This window comes from Micromys minutus (genome assembly GCF_963924665.1).
Source record: "Micromys minutus genome assembly, chromosome: 18".
Lineage (NCBI taxonomy): Eukaryota > Metazoa > Chordata > Mammalia > Rodentia > Muridae > Micromys > Micromys minutus.
In genome coordinates, this window is record NC_137953.1 from 34,344,954 (window position 1) to 34,366,074 (window position 21,121).

General features: G+C 35.8%; 1 protein-coding gene across 1 annotated transcript in view; it reads right to left on the reverse strand.

Annotated features, from left to right (window-relative positions):
• Positions 1 to 21,121, reverse strand: part of CNTNAP2 (contactin associated protein 2) — a gene marked incomplete at its 3' end in the record, with an annotated part of 2,047,702 nt that overhangs the window by 819,992 nt on the left and 1,206,589 nt on the right. Inside the window, exon 11 of the mRNA XM_080931878.1 lies at positions 16,940 to 17,046. Coding sequence (XP_080788004.1) covers positions 16,940 to 17,046 — 107 coding nt within the window. The remainder of the gene's footprint in view (positions 1 to 16,939; positions 17,047 to 21,121) is intronic.

Below are 21,121 nucleotides of genomic sequence, written 5' to 3' on the forward strand. Positions count from 1 at the left end.
ATGGTTATAGTGTTATTGGGTGGTAATTAATTCAGGCTATTTCCAATACTATAGGTTGCTCTCCACAAACTTACAGGAAACCCTAATTGCTGAAGACAATACATGCACAACTCATTTGACATGAAGTGTCGAGTTGTTAACAAAATATAGCATTTATTCCTATGTTCCATCATCTTTGGCACAGTCATTTACTCTGCATGCCCTCAAAGAAAAACATAAACACCAAATCAGGCCCATACCCAACACTGCTTGGGTGATCAAGAATCTGAGATTAGATAGTCCAGGGACATAGGATAAATCTAAATAATAGTTGTCTTAATAAAGAAAGTTAAAGATGTATAAAAAAATGACATCTAATTATAATCAGTGATACTCATACATCAATGCCTTGTTTAGTTATCATCAAAGAATCTTCTTCCTGCAGAAAATGGGATCAATATGGATCAGAGACCTCCACATAAATCCAGGTACACTGAAACTACTAGAACAGTAAGTGGGGAAGAGCTTAGAACACATAGGCACAGGCAAAATTTCCTGAACAGAACACCAATGGCTTAAGAATTGACAAATGCAACCTCATGGAATCACAAAGCTTCTGTAAAGCAAAGGACACTGTCAAAAGGACAAAACAGCAACCAAGAGATTGGGAAAAGATCTTTACCAAATCTACATCTGATAGAAGGCTAGTATCCAATATATACAAAGAACTCAAGAAGTTAGACTCTAGAAAATCAAGTAATCCTATTTAAAAATAGGATACAGAGCTAAATGAAGAATTCTCAGCCAAAAAATACCAAATGGCTGAGAAGCACCTAAAGAAATGTTCAACATCAACATCAGGGAAATGCAAATCAAAACAACCCTGAGATTCCATGTCACACCAGTTAGAATGGCTAAGATCAAAAACTCATATGGCAGCAGATGCTGGTAAGAATGTGAAAAAAGAGGAACACTCCTCCACTGTTGGAGGGTTTTTGAGCTGGTACAACCACTCTGGAAATCAATCTGGCAGTTCCTCAGAAAACTGGACATAAAACTACTTGAGGAGCCAGGTAAACCACTCATGGGCATATACCCAAAAGAGGCTCCATCATCTAACAAGGACACATGCTCTACCATGCTCATAGCAGCCTTATTTATAATAGCCAAAAACTGAAAAAAACCAGGATGTTTTTCAAAAGAGGAATGGATATAGAAATTGAGGTACAATTACACAATGAAGTACTACTCAGCTATCAAACAAGTTTATGAAATTCTGCGGCAAATAGCTGCAACTTAAAGCTATCATCCCGTGTAAAGTAACCCAGTCACATTAAACAAAACAGAACACACAAAAAAACAAAAAACAAAAACTAAAAAACTCATGGCATGTACTCACTGACAAGTGCATACTAGCCCCAAAAGCTTGGAATACCCAAGAAACAATTCACAGAACTTATGAAGCTCAAAGTGAAGAAAGACCAGAAGGTGGATACATAAGTCCTTTTTAGAAGCGATATCAAAACACTCATGGGTGAAAAGAATGGAACAAATCGAGCAGAGATTAGAGAAATGATTATCTAGATACTGCCTCAGCTGGGGATCCATCCCATATGCAGCAACTAAACCCATGCACTATGTCGGATGCCACGTAGTTTTTCCTGGCAGGAAACTGATACAGTTGCCTCCTCAGAGGCTCTGCAAGAGCTATACTGATCCAGAGGAGGATGCTTGCAGCAAACCATCAGACTGAACATAGGGACCCCAATGAAGAAGCTAGAGAAAGAACTGAAGGAGCTGAAAGGGTCTGCAACCCCATGGGAAGAAAAAAAATTATTAACTAACCAAATCACCCATAGCTCCCAGAGACTAAAATACCAACCAATGAGTTTTTATGGAAAGACCCATGGCTCTAGGTACATATGCAGCATTTTTCCAGTGTAGTGGAATGCCAAAGTGCTGAAGTGGGAGAGGGAAGTTGGGAGAGGGAGCACTTTCATGGAGGCAATGGGGGGAGGAGGGGATGGGCTTATCAGAAAGAGAATAACTCCTGAAATGTAAATACAGAGAATATTCAATAAAAATAAAAAGAAGATGGGATCAAATATAGAGAGACCATATCCCAGAATTATACAAAAAGTTATAGACTTTGGAACACTCAGCCATAAATGGGATATTTTTATCCAGTTCCTACTCTCAAAAATACCCTATTTTTTCCTCAATAAATATTTCCCATGAGGTATTAGTCATTTGTGCTCAGCACCATTTCTTTTCCTTTACCCTGGGTTTGCTGACAAGACAAACCAAAACCAAAACATTATTCATTGACTTCACTTCTAAAATACTTTGTCCCCAAGAATGCATTAAACTGAATGTAGAAAATAAGACTACTTTAAGATAGACATATATATCCATTATCTCTAAAGTACATTTCTATAATATTTAGAGCCACTTAAACAAAGTATAAATCTCTTTAACTTCTACAAGCCATAATACAGAACGCAGAGGGCAAGAAATTTTGGTGCACTTGACCTTGCTATTCAAAGGCTAAAATAGGCCCCATTTCCCTGCTCGTGATTCATTTTCTCAACTCAGCTTTGCTTGTTTCTCTCTGAAAAATCTTCCTCCTTCGTTCAAATATTCTACATGGCTGCACACTTGGAGAAATCACCTGAAAAAAGTTTTGGGGATTCAGATTTTTGTAGAGGTCCCAGCATAACAATTTTGGGAAGGCAGCATTTGATATTTTGTTTACTTTGTTTTTTGACAACACACACCTTGTAGCCTTAATACATCACTCCAACTGTAAGTCATTTGGTATATTTACTAATGTTTTGTTCCTTCATATCTGTATATTCATTGTCATTTTTCTATGAGTTCATGAATAATAAGTTCACAATCCCAATAATCAGTGGTCCATTTCTTGTACTTTTTAGCACCAGAGTCTCCAGTTTCAAGCCTGTTTTTCACTGGACTTTCTAATTAAGAAAACACAGTTATCTTAAACTAACAAATGGGAAGACTGCTGGAGTCTAAATGATGCCAGCATGAAAATGGTAGCTTGTCCTAGATTAATTTTGCTTTTTTGATTCCTACATGTGAAATGGATGTTGACAAACCATGGGGTGAACCCAGACCATGGATGGGTATCCATGGGTGGTATGAGTTGTTCAGACCTAGTGCTCATCTATTCTGCCTTCAGATGGGATACCTTAGACCCACAGTTGATAGCAGGAGTAACAGAAAATTCCATTTTAAGTTTTAATTTAAACCCTAATTCAGAATCCCTCCAAATTAGTTTTTGGGACTATAAATAAGTTGTATGTGATCTCAATTACTGTTTGAAGTTTTTTAACTTCAAATCCTTATGTACAAGAGACATTGGGGAGATTTTCCTAGTAAATATTCTTCAGTGATGGCTGATATAAAACAAATCAGTTTCACTTAACTCCCTTTGATATTTCCTCTACCCTACAAATACGTTTTGTCACAATGCTTATTTCCAAAGTTGGTGTTTGATTTAAAATCTGGCTTATTGTATTAGTCCTGTTTTCCACTGTTTTGAAAACAATATACCTGACAGAAATGACTTAAAGAAGGAGGAGTTTGTTTTGGCTCACAGCTTCAGGGTAACATCCATCAGTGCAGCAGAATTCATGGTGGTATGGAATTAAGGATGCTGATCACATTACATCCACAGCCAAGAAGCAGAGAGGAGCCCTGTGCTGGGCTCCACATCTTTGTTTTCAGTGAAGTCCACAATGCAAACCAAGATAATAATGTTACCCAGGATGGGCAGATTGCATTATCACCTTTGTTTACCAAATTAAAACAAACCCTTATAGAAATGTACAGAATGCCTGCCTCTTAGATGATTACAAATCTCATCAAACTAGCCATTAAGATGGATTGTGGAAACCATAGACACACACTTTAGTAAAGAGGATATCTCTGCTATGGTATTGTTGAAGTGATATTAATACACAGCAAATGTTTCAGAGCTGGGATAAATGTTTGTCTGTAACTATTGGAACTGAAATAAGCAGAAGCTGTCACAGTTGTAGGATCAAAGTCACTTGCCAGTCATTTTTTTGGCTTTCTTCCTCTTTCTCTTCCATTCCATTTGGCATGGTGCTCTGTGTCTAATTGGCTGCATGGTCAACTGCAAGTGTCATTCTTTACACTACTCCTTAGGTGTAGTGATCACAGATTGCACAGACAGACAAACATCAAGTACCACTGCCCAGAGTTCTCCACTTCACTTAGATGATAATGAGTAATTTTGGTTGTTCCATAGTTAAGAAGAGAGAGCCAGCACTTAAGAACCTCATGCCATTCTATGGTCCTGGTATTTTCTTTTCCCCCCTCATAGTTACAATCCACCTAAATGTATAATTTTAAACAATGAATTATTAAGCCTTCACTACTTATCTACCTTTGGGTAATGTAGGAACTTGCACAGCAATCCATCTGGGCTACTGAATCTCATATTTTTTTAATTAGTGAAGTTCATATAGATGTCTCTCAGATTGTAATGAAGCCTTTATGTATAGTACTTCTGAATCAAGAAAAAGTTTGCATTAGGTACTTGGCTCCCCCTCTGTGGAATCACTGGTGACAAATAGCCATTTAGCAAAATATACACACTGCCTCTTCTAAACCAATGAGTTCCATGCTGTCAGGTAGACAGAAAGAATGTCCTCTTCCCACAGTTTCCATGTATAGTCCAGTTGGATAGCCTAGCTTGGTCCTGAGCAGCATATCAAAAGTCACTCTTGTGCCTTGGCAGGAAGGATGTGTTTCATTGATATCTCAACAGACTCAGATAAAGAGAGAGTGTGCTGTTAAGACAATTTGATGCCTGCTAATGAGCAATGACAGCAGTTTTGTAGCTGCCAATACTGTCTGGCTTTGGTGTTGGCATCTGTGATGGAAAAAAAGCAGTCTTTGAAGAGTAGGGTAGGCATATTTTACAAACAGCAACTACTGTGAGCACATTGGATGAAAATCATATGGTTAGGTTGAGGGACTACAAATTATTGAGTCACTTTACTTGAAAAATAATCTTTTATTCTTTAGCCAAATCCATATCTACTTACAGCATATTACCTCTGTTTGGCCAAGTTAAATAATTTTCAAATCAAATGTTTCACAAAATTGAAAGAGGCCAAAGGCAAAAATATTTTAGATATAAAGCCTTAAAATTGTCTTGAAAATTTATACTCAATGGCAATTTTATTTCTGTTAAAAAATTAAAACAGGGTACATGGTTTATATTTTCCCAGAATACAATAGGAGTTTTTCTTTATGTGGACAAAATAGTTCATTGTAAATTACTTTGAGCAAGAGAAAGTAGAGAGAAGATGCACCAGCAGCATCTTAATATTATCCTAATTTTGTAAAATAATAATAATAACAATCTATGAAAAAAGGAAGCAGAAACTCAGTCTTCAGATTTTCATTATGCAAATGGTTAAAATGTAAAATCTGTTAATGAGCAGTCTCTTAGAAAACAAACTCAAGTACTTAATTTGGTGTCGTATAAACATGACATACCTAATTCTCAGCTACAAGAGATACTAAGAGGAAATCATCTCCTGTCAGATTATGACAAACAATTAAAAACATTGTGCTGGGCTAGTGGAAAACTTCCAGCCTGAAAGTAAGTATAGCCATAAAATTGTAAGTTGTAATTGAAATTAAAGAAATGGGACTTAATAGAGAGAAAGATATAGATTACTAAGACACCCAGTGATAAAAGAAAAGATGGAGAGTAGCCCACAAAACAATCAGAGCACACCTGAAGAGGAAGTCCATCCAAATCAACCTTGGATACTCAGATAATTGAAAGAGTATTGGCCCCAACTAGTCATTCTCCTACTCATCTGGGAATTTGCTATCCCTTTTTGGGATTCATGTATCTACCATGGAGATACCAACTGTACATTGTACATTTTAGTGGTACTGCTAAGTACACTATTTCTAGGCACATACAACTGTCCTTGCTTTATCTATAATGAGACGGGGCAGCGGCATGTTGGTAAACTAGTTCTACTCAAATGTTCTTCATACACAAAGCATTTCAATCTCTGTGGTGTCATTTCACCCTTTTTTCCAGGTATGAGCTACTAAGGTATGCTAGGGTCAAACAATCTCTCACAAAACTTTGAGATTATTCAATTCTAAATTAATCAAATAATTAAATAATTAAACTAATAATTAAATACTTAACAATTAGTTCAATTCTCTGAAGGAGAGCCGTGGAGGAAAGTTACCTAACATTTCTTTTCTACTTGAATCTTTTGTCAGCTATCTTGGTCTATGTTCATTTTCTCATGGGTATTTCTATGTATACCAATTTGGCCTATAAACAAATATTTTATATCTTCTACTAGCATATTAAAGTTTCTTTTGTATGATTATTTTTGTAACTGCTTTATCAACTTCATAAGGAGAAATCCACTTGCCTGGGTTTCTGTGTTTTCCTAGTGTGCTCTGTATCAAACAAATAAAAACTGAACAAATTGCAAGCATCCATGAATTATGATCACTATGCATAAGAACTTTGTGAAGAGTTACAGCAAAAATTTCATGGCTTAAAGGCTCAGGAATCAACTTTGAGGAGGGAACAGAGTGCTTTTTATAGCCATAGGTTTTGAAGGACTAGAAAGAAACTGTTTTCTAGCCATGAGAGAGCCCTTACATGCATGAATGCACATTCATCTGTGGTTGCTTACATAGTATCTATATAAGATCATGACAGCCCAAATTCTAATATGGCTGTGGAAGGTTTCTCAAAGACTTTTCTCTAAGCAAGGAACTATTAGCACTTAATGGCTTCTAAGAGTAACTTAGTTTTCCTTAAGTGTGTAGTCCCTTATAAGTTGTCCATGTTCCAGTAAATGGCTTAAACCCAAGCACACACTGGTAGATGAATTAAATTAGATTCAATGTGTTTAAATTTTTTACAAAATGAGTATATGAAGTTGGGTGGGAGGCATGAGCAGGGCTGTCTTGGAAGAGTTAGAGGGGTCTAATAAGTGTGGATATAATCAAACCACATTCTATACATGCATGGAATTCCCAATGAATAAATGAAGCTGTATCTGGAAAGGTTGGCTAGTATGAACATAGAAATAAAGAGAATCTGATTTGAGTGTGAATAATAAAGACCATGGCAGGATGCATGCTATTTTCAATTTCAATTCTTTCCTACTCTTTGGGAAGTAAAACCTCTCAGTTTCCTTGCCTTTACTTATATTAAGCTAATTTATTAACCTTTTTCCTATTCCCTTTCCCATAAGCGAACTTAACAAACATGCAGAGGTGGGCATTTTGTTTTCTTTTTGTATATGTTAAATATATACAGAGCACAGTTCTCTGTTCCTAGAACCTTGAGTAAGGTAGGCAGAGATTTAAACTGCAGGAAGATGTAATGAACACTACCTACTCCCTCCAGTACTAACCCTGGCCCTGCTTATCCTGTGGGAAGTTCAGAGGATAGCAGCCTGTCTCCCTAGCACAATGCTTTTTAATAAGCATTTGCAGATCAACCTTTTCTAAAGCTGAAAGAAAGAAAAAACAGTTTTGAAACTATCACACGTCTTTGTACAACTGAAATTAAATCATTTCAATGTTTTGTCTTAGTGTTCCAGAACAAAGCATAAAAAAAGGGATTAATGTAAATTTTCTGCTGGTTTAGCAAGGTAAAGAGTCCTAGGGTCATGTTTCTGCAAAGGACCTGCACTATTTTAATCCAGTGTAATTTATTTGGTGGTATCTGAAGACAGAATCGTCCTCAGACTACCCTCCAATACTCTGTAAGTATGGCACATTCCCATTTACTTCTATTCACATTTTCTGAAGATACCAGGTGACAAGGTGGAAAAAGGACTTTAAGGTGAGGGCTTCTTTTTGTAACATGTGTGACTTTGGGGGAGTGACACCATTTTTCATTGTTTCACTCTACCCAAGTGGTTCATCTTAAGTGAGAAAATGAGATTTTGGGCTGGAGAAGACAGGTAAATCACCATGGGTTTGGTACCAGTATATGCTTATAGTATATGTGTATTTGTATTTGTGTGTGTATAGGTGTGTGAGCGAATGTTCCCATGTGTGTATATGCTTAAAAAGGGCAGATGATGATGTCACTTTGCTTTCTTCTTTTGCTTTTTACCTTATTTTTGAGACATACTGAACATGGAGTTCACCAATTTGACAAAACTGGTTGACCAGAGAGCTCTAGAGATATGCTTCCTTTGTCACCAAGAGCAGGATGAGAGGTACCTATGGCTCTTGAATTGGTTCTGGAGACCTTAACTCAGAGTCTTATGAACTGGAAGGACATTTAGCCTCTGGCCATCTGACACAGCTCCCCAGGTAACTTGCTAAAATTTCAATTGTACATAGTCTATAGAAAGCTCAAATCTCTGGCTTCATGCTGTGGTTCTTTTCTCTCACTCTGTTTCCCTGTTTATCTAGTAAAAGAATAGTAAAACAAGTGCAAAACGAAGAAAAGGTAAACAATTAGAAAACATAATCTAAGACGTAATACAAATAACTTAAAATTGGAAAAATTGGTAATAAACATTAAATATTTCCTAAATGTCTCTCTGTTTGTAATATTTTGCTAAACTGGAAACAAACAACCCACCCCATAACAATAAGTGTATGGTTCAACTTATTCACAGTTTTTTTATCCTGACAAAGCTACTGTGGTTGAGCTAACATTATAAGCATTTTGGTTTACTGAAAACATACCACTCCATGGACAGTGCTAATTAACTGTCATGGCAGCTCCACCCTTCTGCACAACCGGTAGTAAAATAGTCAGCTGAAATGTACGGATGAGCATGGGAGGGGTGAGTGCTCATGCAGCTGTGTTTAATGACAGGGACACAAGGACAATCTGAAGTGGCCCATGCTGTCTGACGGAATGGAAGGCAAGTGGAAAGAATCTGGTAGTATTCACTGGATAGCTGATAAGCAAAATCTAGCTACCTAATACCATGTTCGGATGAACAGGAATGGTTTCAACCTATACGTACGTGTTAACCAGCACAGATTTTTGTTAAATTTCTGCTAAGGATGACTTTCATGCTGTTAAAGGACATTGGCTTTAATATTGAGACACCTGTGATTCTTCCGTTGAGACTAACTAACTGGTGTGAAAACCAGGAGAATCTACTGAGTGAGGACTGCATCAGTGTAGCTGATATCCTCATACAGCAGTTCTAGCTTTAGTTTCCTGATGGTACTTCAAACTCATTTTCATAGCACCTGTACTAATTTGCAATCATGCCATTTCCCCCACAGCCATGCCAGCAGGTTCACACTCATGTGCAGTGTGGCTCCATTCACAGGAGTCAAGATACAGAATCTCTTAGGTTTCTAGCAACAGATAAACAGATCAAGAACATATTAGTCACACACACACACACACACACACACACACACACACTGAAATTTTAATCAAACATGAAGCAAAACTGATGTGACTGAAGAGCACATTAATCAAAGTAAACCAGATTCAGAAATCAAGTATAGAATACTATATGTATTTTGTATGTATTGACATGTGTATATGTGTGTGTACATATGGCATGAAAATAGAAACAATAGTAGGAGATAAAGCAAAGAATGGTGAACTCAAGTAGAAAAAGAATGGGACGTGTATAGAGGGCGATTATGTGCTCGCTTCGGCAGCACATGTACGAAGACTGGAAAGATACAGAGAAGATCAGCACAGCCCCTGAGTAAAGACGACACGCAAATTCATGAAGCGTTCCATATTTTTAATATTCAGAATGATTTTTTAAAAATCCTTTGACATATGTGAGAGAACATGTGGTATTTGCTGTTTTGCTTCTGGCTTATTTTACTTAATGCCTTTTAGTTCCATTCATTTTGCTGTAGCTGACCTGATTTTTTCTTTATAGCTAGATAATAACCTATTATATATGACACCGTTTAACATAAGATTACATTACTTTTAGTCTTTTTTTTTTTCTCTGTGTGCCATGTTTACAGGCAGTTGATTTTAATATGTTTTTAAGCTTATTGGGTCCTGCTTTGTTTAGTTTTGTGGTACTAGGGGTTGAACTGAGTATCTTGTGTATGCTATCTAAGTGTACTAGTTAGCGATGCCCTCGGACTTCTTCCATGGTTTTGACATAGGGTCGACATGTTTATCATAGGCTGACGTCAAACTTACTCGGCTTTCTGAGTAACATACAAGTGTGCACCATCATTGCTCATCATTCTTTATCCACATGCAGTGCTTTTACCCACATGGCTATCACTGACACATGTACTGGTTTCAACCCTCAGTTATTATGTGTTGTACTGGGTTTTTTAATTTGCCTACACTTTGTTCCTCAGATGTCTGAAACACTGACAGTTTTTTGGTTAGTTTAATTTTTTACTTAGTTTATCTGTTGATTTTTTATTATATTTATTTTCTTGTCTCTTTAGTAGCTTATCCTTAACTTATTTTATACATACCTAGCCTATCTTAGTCTATTTGGTATTGTGCCATTTCCAACAAAGTGTAAATGTCTTTTATATTTTGTCATATGGCTGTGATTTTATAGTTCATTCTGTTATTGAAACTCAGATTTCCCTCTGTAGTAACTTTTCTACCATCTGAAAAATGTTTTACATACATATATACACACATAGACACACATATTTCTATAAACATAAAACTTTGTCATTTGAAGGAAAGTATGGAGAAGTTGAGTAAAATAAACCATTTAACCATATTAAGTAAAATATACCATTTTTACATAGACAGGTACTGTATATTTTCTATCATGTGTGGAATCTTGAAAAGGAAAATCTGAAATAAAGTGTTGCTATTAGAGGAAGGGACATTAGAAAGTGAGGTAACGACACAAGAGAATAACAGAGGAAGTAATATGATCAAAGCCCAGTTTATCAATGTGTGGAAGTGTCATAAGGAAACATCTCATGTATAATAGTCATTATATATTAAAAAGCTGAATAAAATTCCATTTTATGCATAAAAAAAGAATGTGATTACATGGTCCACTTACATGAAAAGTTCTGAAGTCCTTTACTATAAAGAATGAATATTTCACAATGAAATTTAAATTTAACCATGTGACTACCTTTCTTCCTAATCTTACCAATACATATTTATATAGATGTTTGTGTGTCTACATATGCATAAAAACATACAAATATACATTATGAGTATGAATGTGTATACATTCATACATAGGCGTTCAATTAGGAAAACCAGAATGTAACAACAAATAACGTGGCTGGCATTTGAAATGTTCACATTTGGGAGGCTGAGGTGGGAGGACCTTTAGTTTGTGAGCAACCTGAACAATACAAATCTCATCTCAAATGAGCAGGAATTCACTGAATAATCAAAAGGAAGCTGAAGTTCGGGGAAATACATCTACGAAGTCTAGGTGTTACAGTCTACTTGAGGATGGAGGTAGGCTGAAATCTGACAGTGTGGTTTTAATGTTGCTCATGTAGACACTGTCAGATCTAGCCTTTCCAGGTATGGGGATGAGTGAAATCTACCACCATATGCCAAGAACACTCAGGGAAAGAAGTTTTATGAGGTGCATCAGACCGTCATGTCTCAGAGCTGAAGTTCAGGGATGGAAAACCTAAGGTTTTCTCAGGAGCTCACACTAGTCTTGTGTTTTTGTTTCCCCATCTGTACTTGTCCATGTCAAGGATACAGACACAGTACTATTTGATGAATCTAAAGTCTAATGTGATGTTCATTGTATTCTAATTGCACCAAGTTTAACATTAACTTTTGCCATGCCTGAGATTGTGAACACGTTCCAGTCTGGCCATGCCTATTTCAGCATCCCTCTGCTCTCCACACAGGAGTGCCCACATACTTTGTTACACTGTAGCTTGCAGCTCAGCACTATATATTGTTTGACTGAATGGAAATAAGGGCATGATGTGCCATAGCCTTCTGTTCAAATATCATTTCAAAAGTATAGGCTTTTTTGATGACATATTCAAGTCCTCCGTGTGACTTCTCATGATGATTAAATACCAAGGCTATTTCTGTAATCCTGTCACTGACTCCCCCTGTCATCCCTCTATTTGTTCACATTTCCCATTCTTTGCTTCTCTTTCCTCACTCTTTCATATTTTATTTTGCTCATTTTTGTAATTTGGCTATCTTCTGAACTTTGCATAAAGAGAACTGACTTTCAAATCAATCCTTGGATGTTGTTCATGTTTTCAGATATCTGTGCATTTTTTATGTCCAGAACACATACACCTAACACACACATATGTTGGCATAATATATGCATTATAAGTAAAATGGTAGACAAAATCTAGAACCTCTTTTTACCCAGAGATTATAGTCTAAAGGAAGAGACTGGTATTATTAATAATGCACAAATATGAAGGCAACATTTTCACTCAAAGAGGCTATATATCTTACAGCAAAGTACCTTTTCTAGTTGCCATCAGTGTATCTATGGCATTGAATGCTGAGCTGAAATCCAGAGGAAGACGGGATATGTGCTAGGAAATGTAGAGAAGGGGAAGGTACGGCAGCCTTTCAACAGGGACAGTGGCATGGGCAAACACTGACTTGAAGGTTGAGCACAAACACCTTGTATACAGAAAGGAGAACTCTAGTAGAAATCATAGGAGAAAACTCAGGTTTGATAGGCACAGCCACACTGAATAGGACCTTACGCAGCAGATGTACTGGTAGCTGAGGAAACTAATCCAATTTGCAAGGACAAACATCTAAATTTTACTTTAAAACATAGCAAGGCTCTTAATGACTGCTTGCTTTTGTAGCAATATTCCAAGTTGTCACCACTGCCTCCTAGACTATTTAAGTTCCTGGTAGCCAAAGTTCCAGGTACCTTAGTGCCAGTGAATAAGACTGCGCTCTAAGCTAATGTGACTGATGCAAGTAAGGTTACAGCCTTTTGAAATATCTTGCTGTGAATAAAATTACTAGTAAGAATAATGGATTGTAAATAACATAGTATGGATGTGCAGTGCATTATGACTTATTTTTGCAAATATATGGACCTTAAATAATTGCTCCAGACAACAGCATGTAAAATAGTCACCACAGTACACAACATGCTTTCCCTAGTAACACACTGCCTGGGAAAGATTTTATATGGAGGTGTGTAGCAGCCTGATTGCCTTTATAAGGATTTCTGTTGTCTGAAATGCCATAATTTTAAAATTAGAAATGGCCAAGTTACCTCATTTGTCTCTCACAACTTCCACAGCACTAACATGTCAGTGCTTCTGGGACACTACCAACCCCTTAATGAAGAGCTAGGTATAAAAACATTATATCTCAGAACGTATCTAAAATTTAAAAGTTGGGAACAATTTCTGTTCTCAAACATTGCATATTTTTGTCAAGTGCCCAGATTTTCTCACTGCCCTGTTCTTTGTGCATAACCTAAAGTTTTCACATGATTGCGAATAGTCTGGAGAAGTAAAGGCAATTCTATATAGTGACCATAGAATACAGGTATGATTGATTCCTAAGAGAACACCAAGTATTACGCAGGAGGAGGAAAAAACCTATTGAGCCTGGAGAAAGGGGATAGCATCTTGAATTTAATTTATGTAAATAAGGACCACAGTCTTGAAAGTTTAAGAAACACATGTGAAAAAATGAGGTGATAATTAGGTCCTAAGGAGCCTGAGGAGTAGTGGGAAGAAAGCCTGGAGCCATCTAAAGTATGTTGATGGAGAGCTATTAGAGAAGAGCCACAGCTGGAAGTGCAGAGTTTGGTGCACACATTATTGTAATTTAGAGAGAGAGAGTACTAGAGATAAGTCAGTGTAACACCAACAAGACAACAGCCACACTAGGCATCCTCTGATTCCTTCTTGAAGATGTCAATCCACATTACTGCTGCATAGTTCTCAAAAATGTCACTAAAAATAAAGCATTTTCAGAGAAAATATTAAAAGAAGCAACAACAAGAATTGGTTGTATTTAATATTTGTCACAAACTATTTTTGCTTGGTGTTGTTCTATATAAATATAGAATTATGATATATATTATATACATACACACACACACACACACACACACACACACACACACACACACACACACACATATATATATATATATATATATATATATATATATATATATATATATATATACACACATACATACAAACACTAAAGGGCCAAATTAAATGATCCAGATAAATACAAGTTCATATTTTATATAGTATCTTTCAATGACACATAAGATAAATACTTTCATACAAAAACTGTCTTGAAGAAGAAAATTTGCTTGTTAACTTATTCTTTTACAGAGCCTGGTTATTCAGATACCCACTCTATGGGAACCAATAAAATAGAAATCCAACACATGGGAGCTAAAATAATGGAGTACCAAGATATAGGATGAGAAAGATGAAATGCCAGGACATGCCACCTACAAAATGGAGTACTTGGACATGAGGTTCAGCAGAACAGTGTACAAAGACATAGAGACTAGCAGGATAGAGTACCAGAACATAGTACAGAAGTTTATTTTTTTCTTTCACTTTTGGAACTGGCTATCTGATCTGGGTCATTCTGACACTTGGAGTTATTGCTCTCAAAATCAAATTGCTCAGTTAATAGTATGTATTTATATAATTGGTCTTTAGTGATGGGAGCAACTATTTCAAAATTGTTGGCTTTTAATTTGATATCAAACAATCGACAAGGGAGTAAACATTTATCAAAATGATCAATTTCTTGCTCTTTGAGTGTAGATATAATTACAAACAAAAACATCTCATGAATAAACAGAGTGTTTATAAATAGCTACATGTTGTTTACGGGTAAAGGGAAGGTTCCTCTCTTGACCAAAGTCACTTAGTTGTAGATTATATTTTATATATTAAACACTTCCGAAAGTCAACTTTTAGAGAAGGTTGATTGGAAATACTTTAGTTGATTTTTCTTCAAGCAACTTCATTATTGCTTTTGTTCATGGACAAAATACTTTATATATCCTGAATCATTTTTTAAAATGTATTTATTTTAATTTATGTGTAGGATTGGTTTTCTACATGCATGTATGTGTAATACTTGCATTCCTGGTGTCTGCAGAGTCCAGGGCACAGAAGAAACCTTAGGACTAGAGTTACAGATAGCTCCAAACTGCCATGTGGGTACTGGGAGGCAAACCTTGATCCTCTGAAAAAGCCAGTGCTCTTGACCCAGGAGCCATCTCTCCAGCCCTGAACATGACATGATTCATATTTATGCATGTGTTTTTAGTCCTAAGAAGTATCTTCACATTATTGTTAAATTTTTGTTTTGCAATTTATTACATTTAGCCTGCATTTGGGGGATGTCCATGAAAGGGTGTAGGTGTGTGTATGTGTGTGTATGTGCATATGCATGAACATCCAGGATATTCAAATGAAAACCTTGTGGGAGTTGGTTTTCTCCTTCTACCATGTAGATTGCAGAAATAAAACTTGGGTTTGACAGAATGAGCCCTTACCTGCTGAAACATTTCAATGACCACAATATCATCATTTCTATGAATCTCTTTATCCCTTACTTTTTAGAATCTCACTAGACAAGTTTATAGGTGAGTAGAAATAAATTATAAGCAGCTTTTCTTATCATAGACTTACAGCTAAACATGATTTCTTACTTCACATTACTAAAAATAACAATGTGAAAGGCATAGGGAACTGTATTGCATTTTTACTATCCCTTTGATTACTCTGAGAATATTTTGCTTGTCATTTCTTTAAACTAAATTGAAGAGTAATCAATCTGTATAATTAGAGAATTTAGATTGAGATTTTCTATATTCTAGAGTTGTGACAAAGTCAAATATCTTTTTCTTCTTTTTCCTTCTTCCCCTCATATATACATCTTGCATACTCACACACATACATATGTATATATATATGTATATATATATGCATACATGTATATACATATATGTGTATGTGTACACTAATATATACAAAATCATACAGATACAAATACATTCATAGCCATATATTAGATAAAAGCTGGCCTTCTTTTCTCCCAACTGTATGTTGTGATAGATCTGTTTTAAAATAATCTGGGCTGGAAAGATTGCTCAGCTGTTAAGAGCATTGGCTGCTCTTTCAGAAGCCATGAGTTCAATTCCCAGCAACCACATGGTGGCTCACGACCATCTGCAATAGAGTCCAATGCTCTCTTCTGGTGTGTTTGAAGACAGGTACAGTATACTAATAAATAAATTTAAAAAATAAAACATATTAGCATATTTGTAAAATTAATATTACAATGACAGAATTAGGAATTGTTTAAAAATATTAAAATATTTTACATTTAAATTCTGAGAATAACTATGTAAAACAGCATGGTTCTTATTTGTCATCTTTGAATCTTACATTTTGCTTTTAATATTTTAAAAAAATGTGTTGTGAGTATTTTATATTTTTATGTATGACTTCAATGGGTTTTTCAACTGACACATTGCTTTAAAAATATTGTAACCAAATTTTGGGTGCAAGCATGAGGCCAGAATTGTCCAGAAACTAAGTGTTCAAATTATCCTCTGTCCCTGTCTGTCTCTCTCTGATGACTTGATGAATGAGGCACAGTTAGAGGCATCACACTAACACAATTCCCAAGAAATCTCTTTGGGCACAAATGCTCTAGACACAAGAGCTGAATCCAATTTCTGCATCCCAATTTCACATATGGAATGCTGGCCATATCTGTACCGCTTTAGATTCATTAGACAGGAGAGAATATATTTTGACAAGTGGAATACCTTGTTTGGAAAATTAGAGTGCAACCTTGAGGATTTTTTTCCCCCAGTATCAAGTAAAGCAAGATGTGTGTAATTCAGGTTGCTATGCTGTAAAGCGTAGCTGAAGACCGTGATTCTCACGCAATTACAAGATGAAAGTGAGATAAATTGGCACTCACAGTTGTGGCAGGTGGCCCCGCTGTATCCTGTCTCATCACAAGTGCATTTGAAGCTGTCCCATGTTTGTGAGCACTTCCCACCATGCTCACAGTGATTGGGCACACATCTGTCAGAGAAAGAGACACAGAAATAAACCAACAGGCAAATGAGATTTATGAGTGGCCAAATTCCAAGCTGTTTCGGCAATATATCATTTCAATGCCAGGTTGCCTTGCTGAGGCAATTAATCCTTGTTAGTTTAAGCAGATTAATATGATTCATGATGGAAGGTGCCAGACACACAAAGATGATGTATCACAAGGCTTAGTGTTTCCCCTTTTTGAATAAACAATAGATGCTATCACACAGTTGAAGGATTCATTTACAATCACAGATTCATTTCCCTTTATTTTTACAAAGGACAAAGATACCCACTAAGTTTCCGTTTGGTGAGTGATGGAAAATGGACCATTTTACTTCTTGTTCTATCTGTATCTTTATCTTTGCCAAGGTGAATATGAGGAAGAAAGGTGCCTAGTTATGAGTTTACCATAACCACTTGAAGTTTGTATAATGCCATATAAACAACAATGAAATATACCAGTCTAATAGGAAGAGGTTTCTGAGTCTTCCAAAAATTTCTTCCTATGAAGATCTGGATCACTGCATATGCATATTAAACTGTTTACATGCATAAGTTGGGAGAAAAAAGCATAATTGCATACAAAATGATTTATTAGGCAGATAATAGTGACTGCTTAATTTATCTGAATCTTGATTTTCTCATCTGGAAAACTGGGTTATTATACCTATCTTGTAAATACATTAAATATATAATGATTGATTTAAACTTTATTTTTATATGTTTATGTGCATGCTTTTGTTAATGCAGGCTCTAACAGAGCCCAAAAAATGGTACAGAAGTCACTGGAGCTTTGCTGCATATGGTCAACAGCTACCTGGGAAATAAACTTGTGTCTCCTACAAGAGCAGTAAGTATCAAGCAGTTTCTCCAGCTCCTCAAATTTTATTTTAAAACTGATGCATAAAAGTGAGGGCATTGTGCAAAGTAGTGGCCTAATGTATTATTTCAATGTGTGTTCTCTTTGTACAATGATTAAGGTTAAATATATCTCTGTCTCAAATATTTATTACATATGGTGAAAAATATTAAAAGAATCTTTTCTTTAGTTTTGAAGCATGTATAACATAATTGTTATTTTTTTATGCCTGCTTATCACTCACAATGAATTCTTTCTCCTATCTAAATGTAGCTTGACCCACTGAAGAACCATTTCCAATCCATTTCTGACCACCAGAGTGGTCTAGTCTCTATAACCTTCAATGAAGTCAACTTTTAAAATCAGACTAAGTGGAACCTATTTTTCTGTGTGTGACTTATTTTAATTTATTTTATAATCTCTAATTCAATCCACCTCATGACCTATTGACAGAACTTCATTCTTCTTAGAGCTGAATAGAATCCCCTTATTAATAGAATGGACCCCATTAAGTTTGGAGACAGTAATCATGAAGTTGCCAAGTAGTAAGTTGGAACTCAAAGTCTAACCAGTGAATATATTATTTTAAAGAACAAGTTATTATTTTAACTCTATCTTAAATTCATTATGGTTGAAAATTAATTTGGAACACCTCTCCATTAAGAGTAAAACACTTTGCTTTCTGCTTACACCACATCACCTTACCCATCCCATCATTTCCAGACTCCAAATTCTATACATCTTTATACTTCATAATGAGCATTAAAATACTCACAGTATGAGGGGGAATATTTTTATTAACTGGCATTCTATAAGCATTTTGAGATTTTAATCAAGAACACTTCAAAATAGAAGACCTGCCCCAATTTAAAACAGCAAACTTGTAGTGGTGTTTCTGGGCAAGGGAATAAGAGAAATGGATTCCATTCTTCAAGGAAATTCTTACTCATAGCTTATAGCTACAAGACTCAGTCTTTTTTCAATTACTTTTATTGGATATTCTATGTATTTACATTTCAAATGTTATCCCCTTTCCCTGCCTCTCCCTTCCCCCTCTCCTTTCTTACATGAAGATGTTCTTCTAGTCTAGAGCCCACATTTGACATCCTCTGTTTTTCATTTCCCATAAGCCATTCCTAAAAGCACCTGTAATAGGTCGAATATCTCAGTAAACATAGGGATTGAGTCTACCAAATAAACACATTATAGGTGATAACTGCAATGAGGGCAGGGACAGAAGATAACACAAAATGGATTAGAAAGGTGGTATAGATCCTCACATGAGGCATCAAGTGAATGCTGTGAGATAAAGCTTTAGGTTGAGCTCTAGATCATGAAAAAGAAAATAAGAGCAATAATTATTGTGATGAAGCAGAACATGAGCAAAGACACACCTTGAGTGGGATGAAAATTCACATTATTTTTAAAAAGCCACTTTTTCTCCCTTGATATGGTTTTGGTTTTATGTAGACCATAGCTATGAACTTTTCCCAGTGAACTCTGAATCTAGTTAGGATTGGGGTCAGGGCAAGATTCAGGCAAAGTATTAGGATGAGCCATAGAACAGATATAAAATATTGTAGAAACTTGGAAACCAGGTTAGTTGAAAGTGGAAAGCAATTAGAAAGTTTAGCTAACTTAGGAATCTCTGGGTCTTAAAGATGGGATGCAATATAATGATTAAGATGATAAAGTATGGTCCTGGTGATGAAAATCAAGTGTGACAGCAAGTGGCAGGATCCCAGTTTGCTTCTCATGGACCATTTGCACAGTCACTACTCGCTGAGGACCCTGAGCATGGCCCCCACAGCAGGTGCTTACAGTCCTCTCTTTCCACATTATGGCAGAAAGGGAACAAATAGAGACTTCTGACATCACAGAAAGACATATGCTTTACTTACTCTTGACATTTACTAAAGAGATACCCTTTCTAAGGTGTATTTAACCTGCCAAACTCTTGCGGGTTAATATTAGCTTAGCCTAATGGTTAAAGTAATTTATATCAGGTTATCACAGCAATTAATTTAGGGAAAGGCCGTGCAAAAGTGGGCAGAGAAGGAAGGGAAACCAACTTAAAAACTAAATATGCTTTTAATAATGCCACTACTTTGAGCCACATGTCAATGAGAAAATTATGAGTGGATTTTACCCCATGGGTGAACTACAACCATTATTGAGAGTGAAGAACTAGCTACTACTCTCAGTATGCATCATGAATTCCTGTTTAAATAGCTGTTTTAAATATTTGTTTCTTAGCATTTATATTTTTTAAATTGACAACCATTTGCACACATTTTATTACTTAACTTCCAAAACAAGTTGATTAACTATTCTTTTTCTTGTTATTTTTTTCTTAATTGAGCAACTTTATCTTTTAAAAAAATGAAGATAAATGTGGAGATTTTAAGCATTTTTGCATAAAAGTATATGAATACAATTTTTGTCAGTACTTGATTTTTTTTAAAGGTTTGATAGTATGCATTAAACTTCTACTAGTTACAATGAACATAAAGTACATATAAAACAAGATGTAACCTGGAAATAGTCAAAGTTTTCTTGGTGTGTAAAAATTAAGCATAGTGGTTTTTCATGTAACTCTTTATATCTACTATCAGGGTATTTCAAACTTATCGCTAGTTATCAAAAGAAATAAAATACAATTAATCTAATATTCTAATTATCATTCACTTCTTATCTTGTATTCCCATAGAACTACTTGCACGTATCCAATGCACTGTTACCATCTCATCTAGCAATTATTTGTTGGTGCATCCATCTTTTCTTTCCAAATGTTCCCACAGTAAAGTATGTCTACTTACAGTTATATGCCTAATGAGGTATCTACCTATTCTCAGCATGACTTGTGGACAAAGATGCATACAATGCCACCAAACTGTACCACCAAGGACATAAATGTCACTTCAGAGGGGATCATCTCTTTGGGTCTGAGGAAAAAAGATTAATTTTACCTAGAATTTTAGTCTTTAACACGGATTTGCTCTATTAAGCCATTTTTAGTGGGCTACAAAAAAATGTGTAATTTACTTCATGGCATGTACTAGCTGAAAAGTTTGATTCACATCAAAAATAAATCAAAATGACTTGACTGCTTTGACTTGGAAGGCTTTGGCCCAGGACTGAGGACATGCAGTGCAGAAGTTGGCAGGTGTCGATTTGTTCTGATCAGAGAGCTCTTGAAGA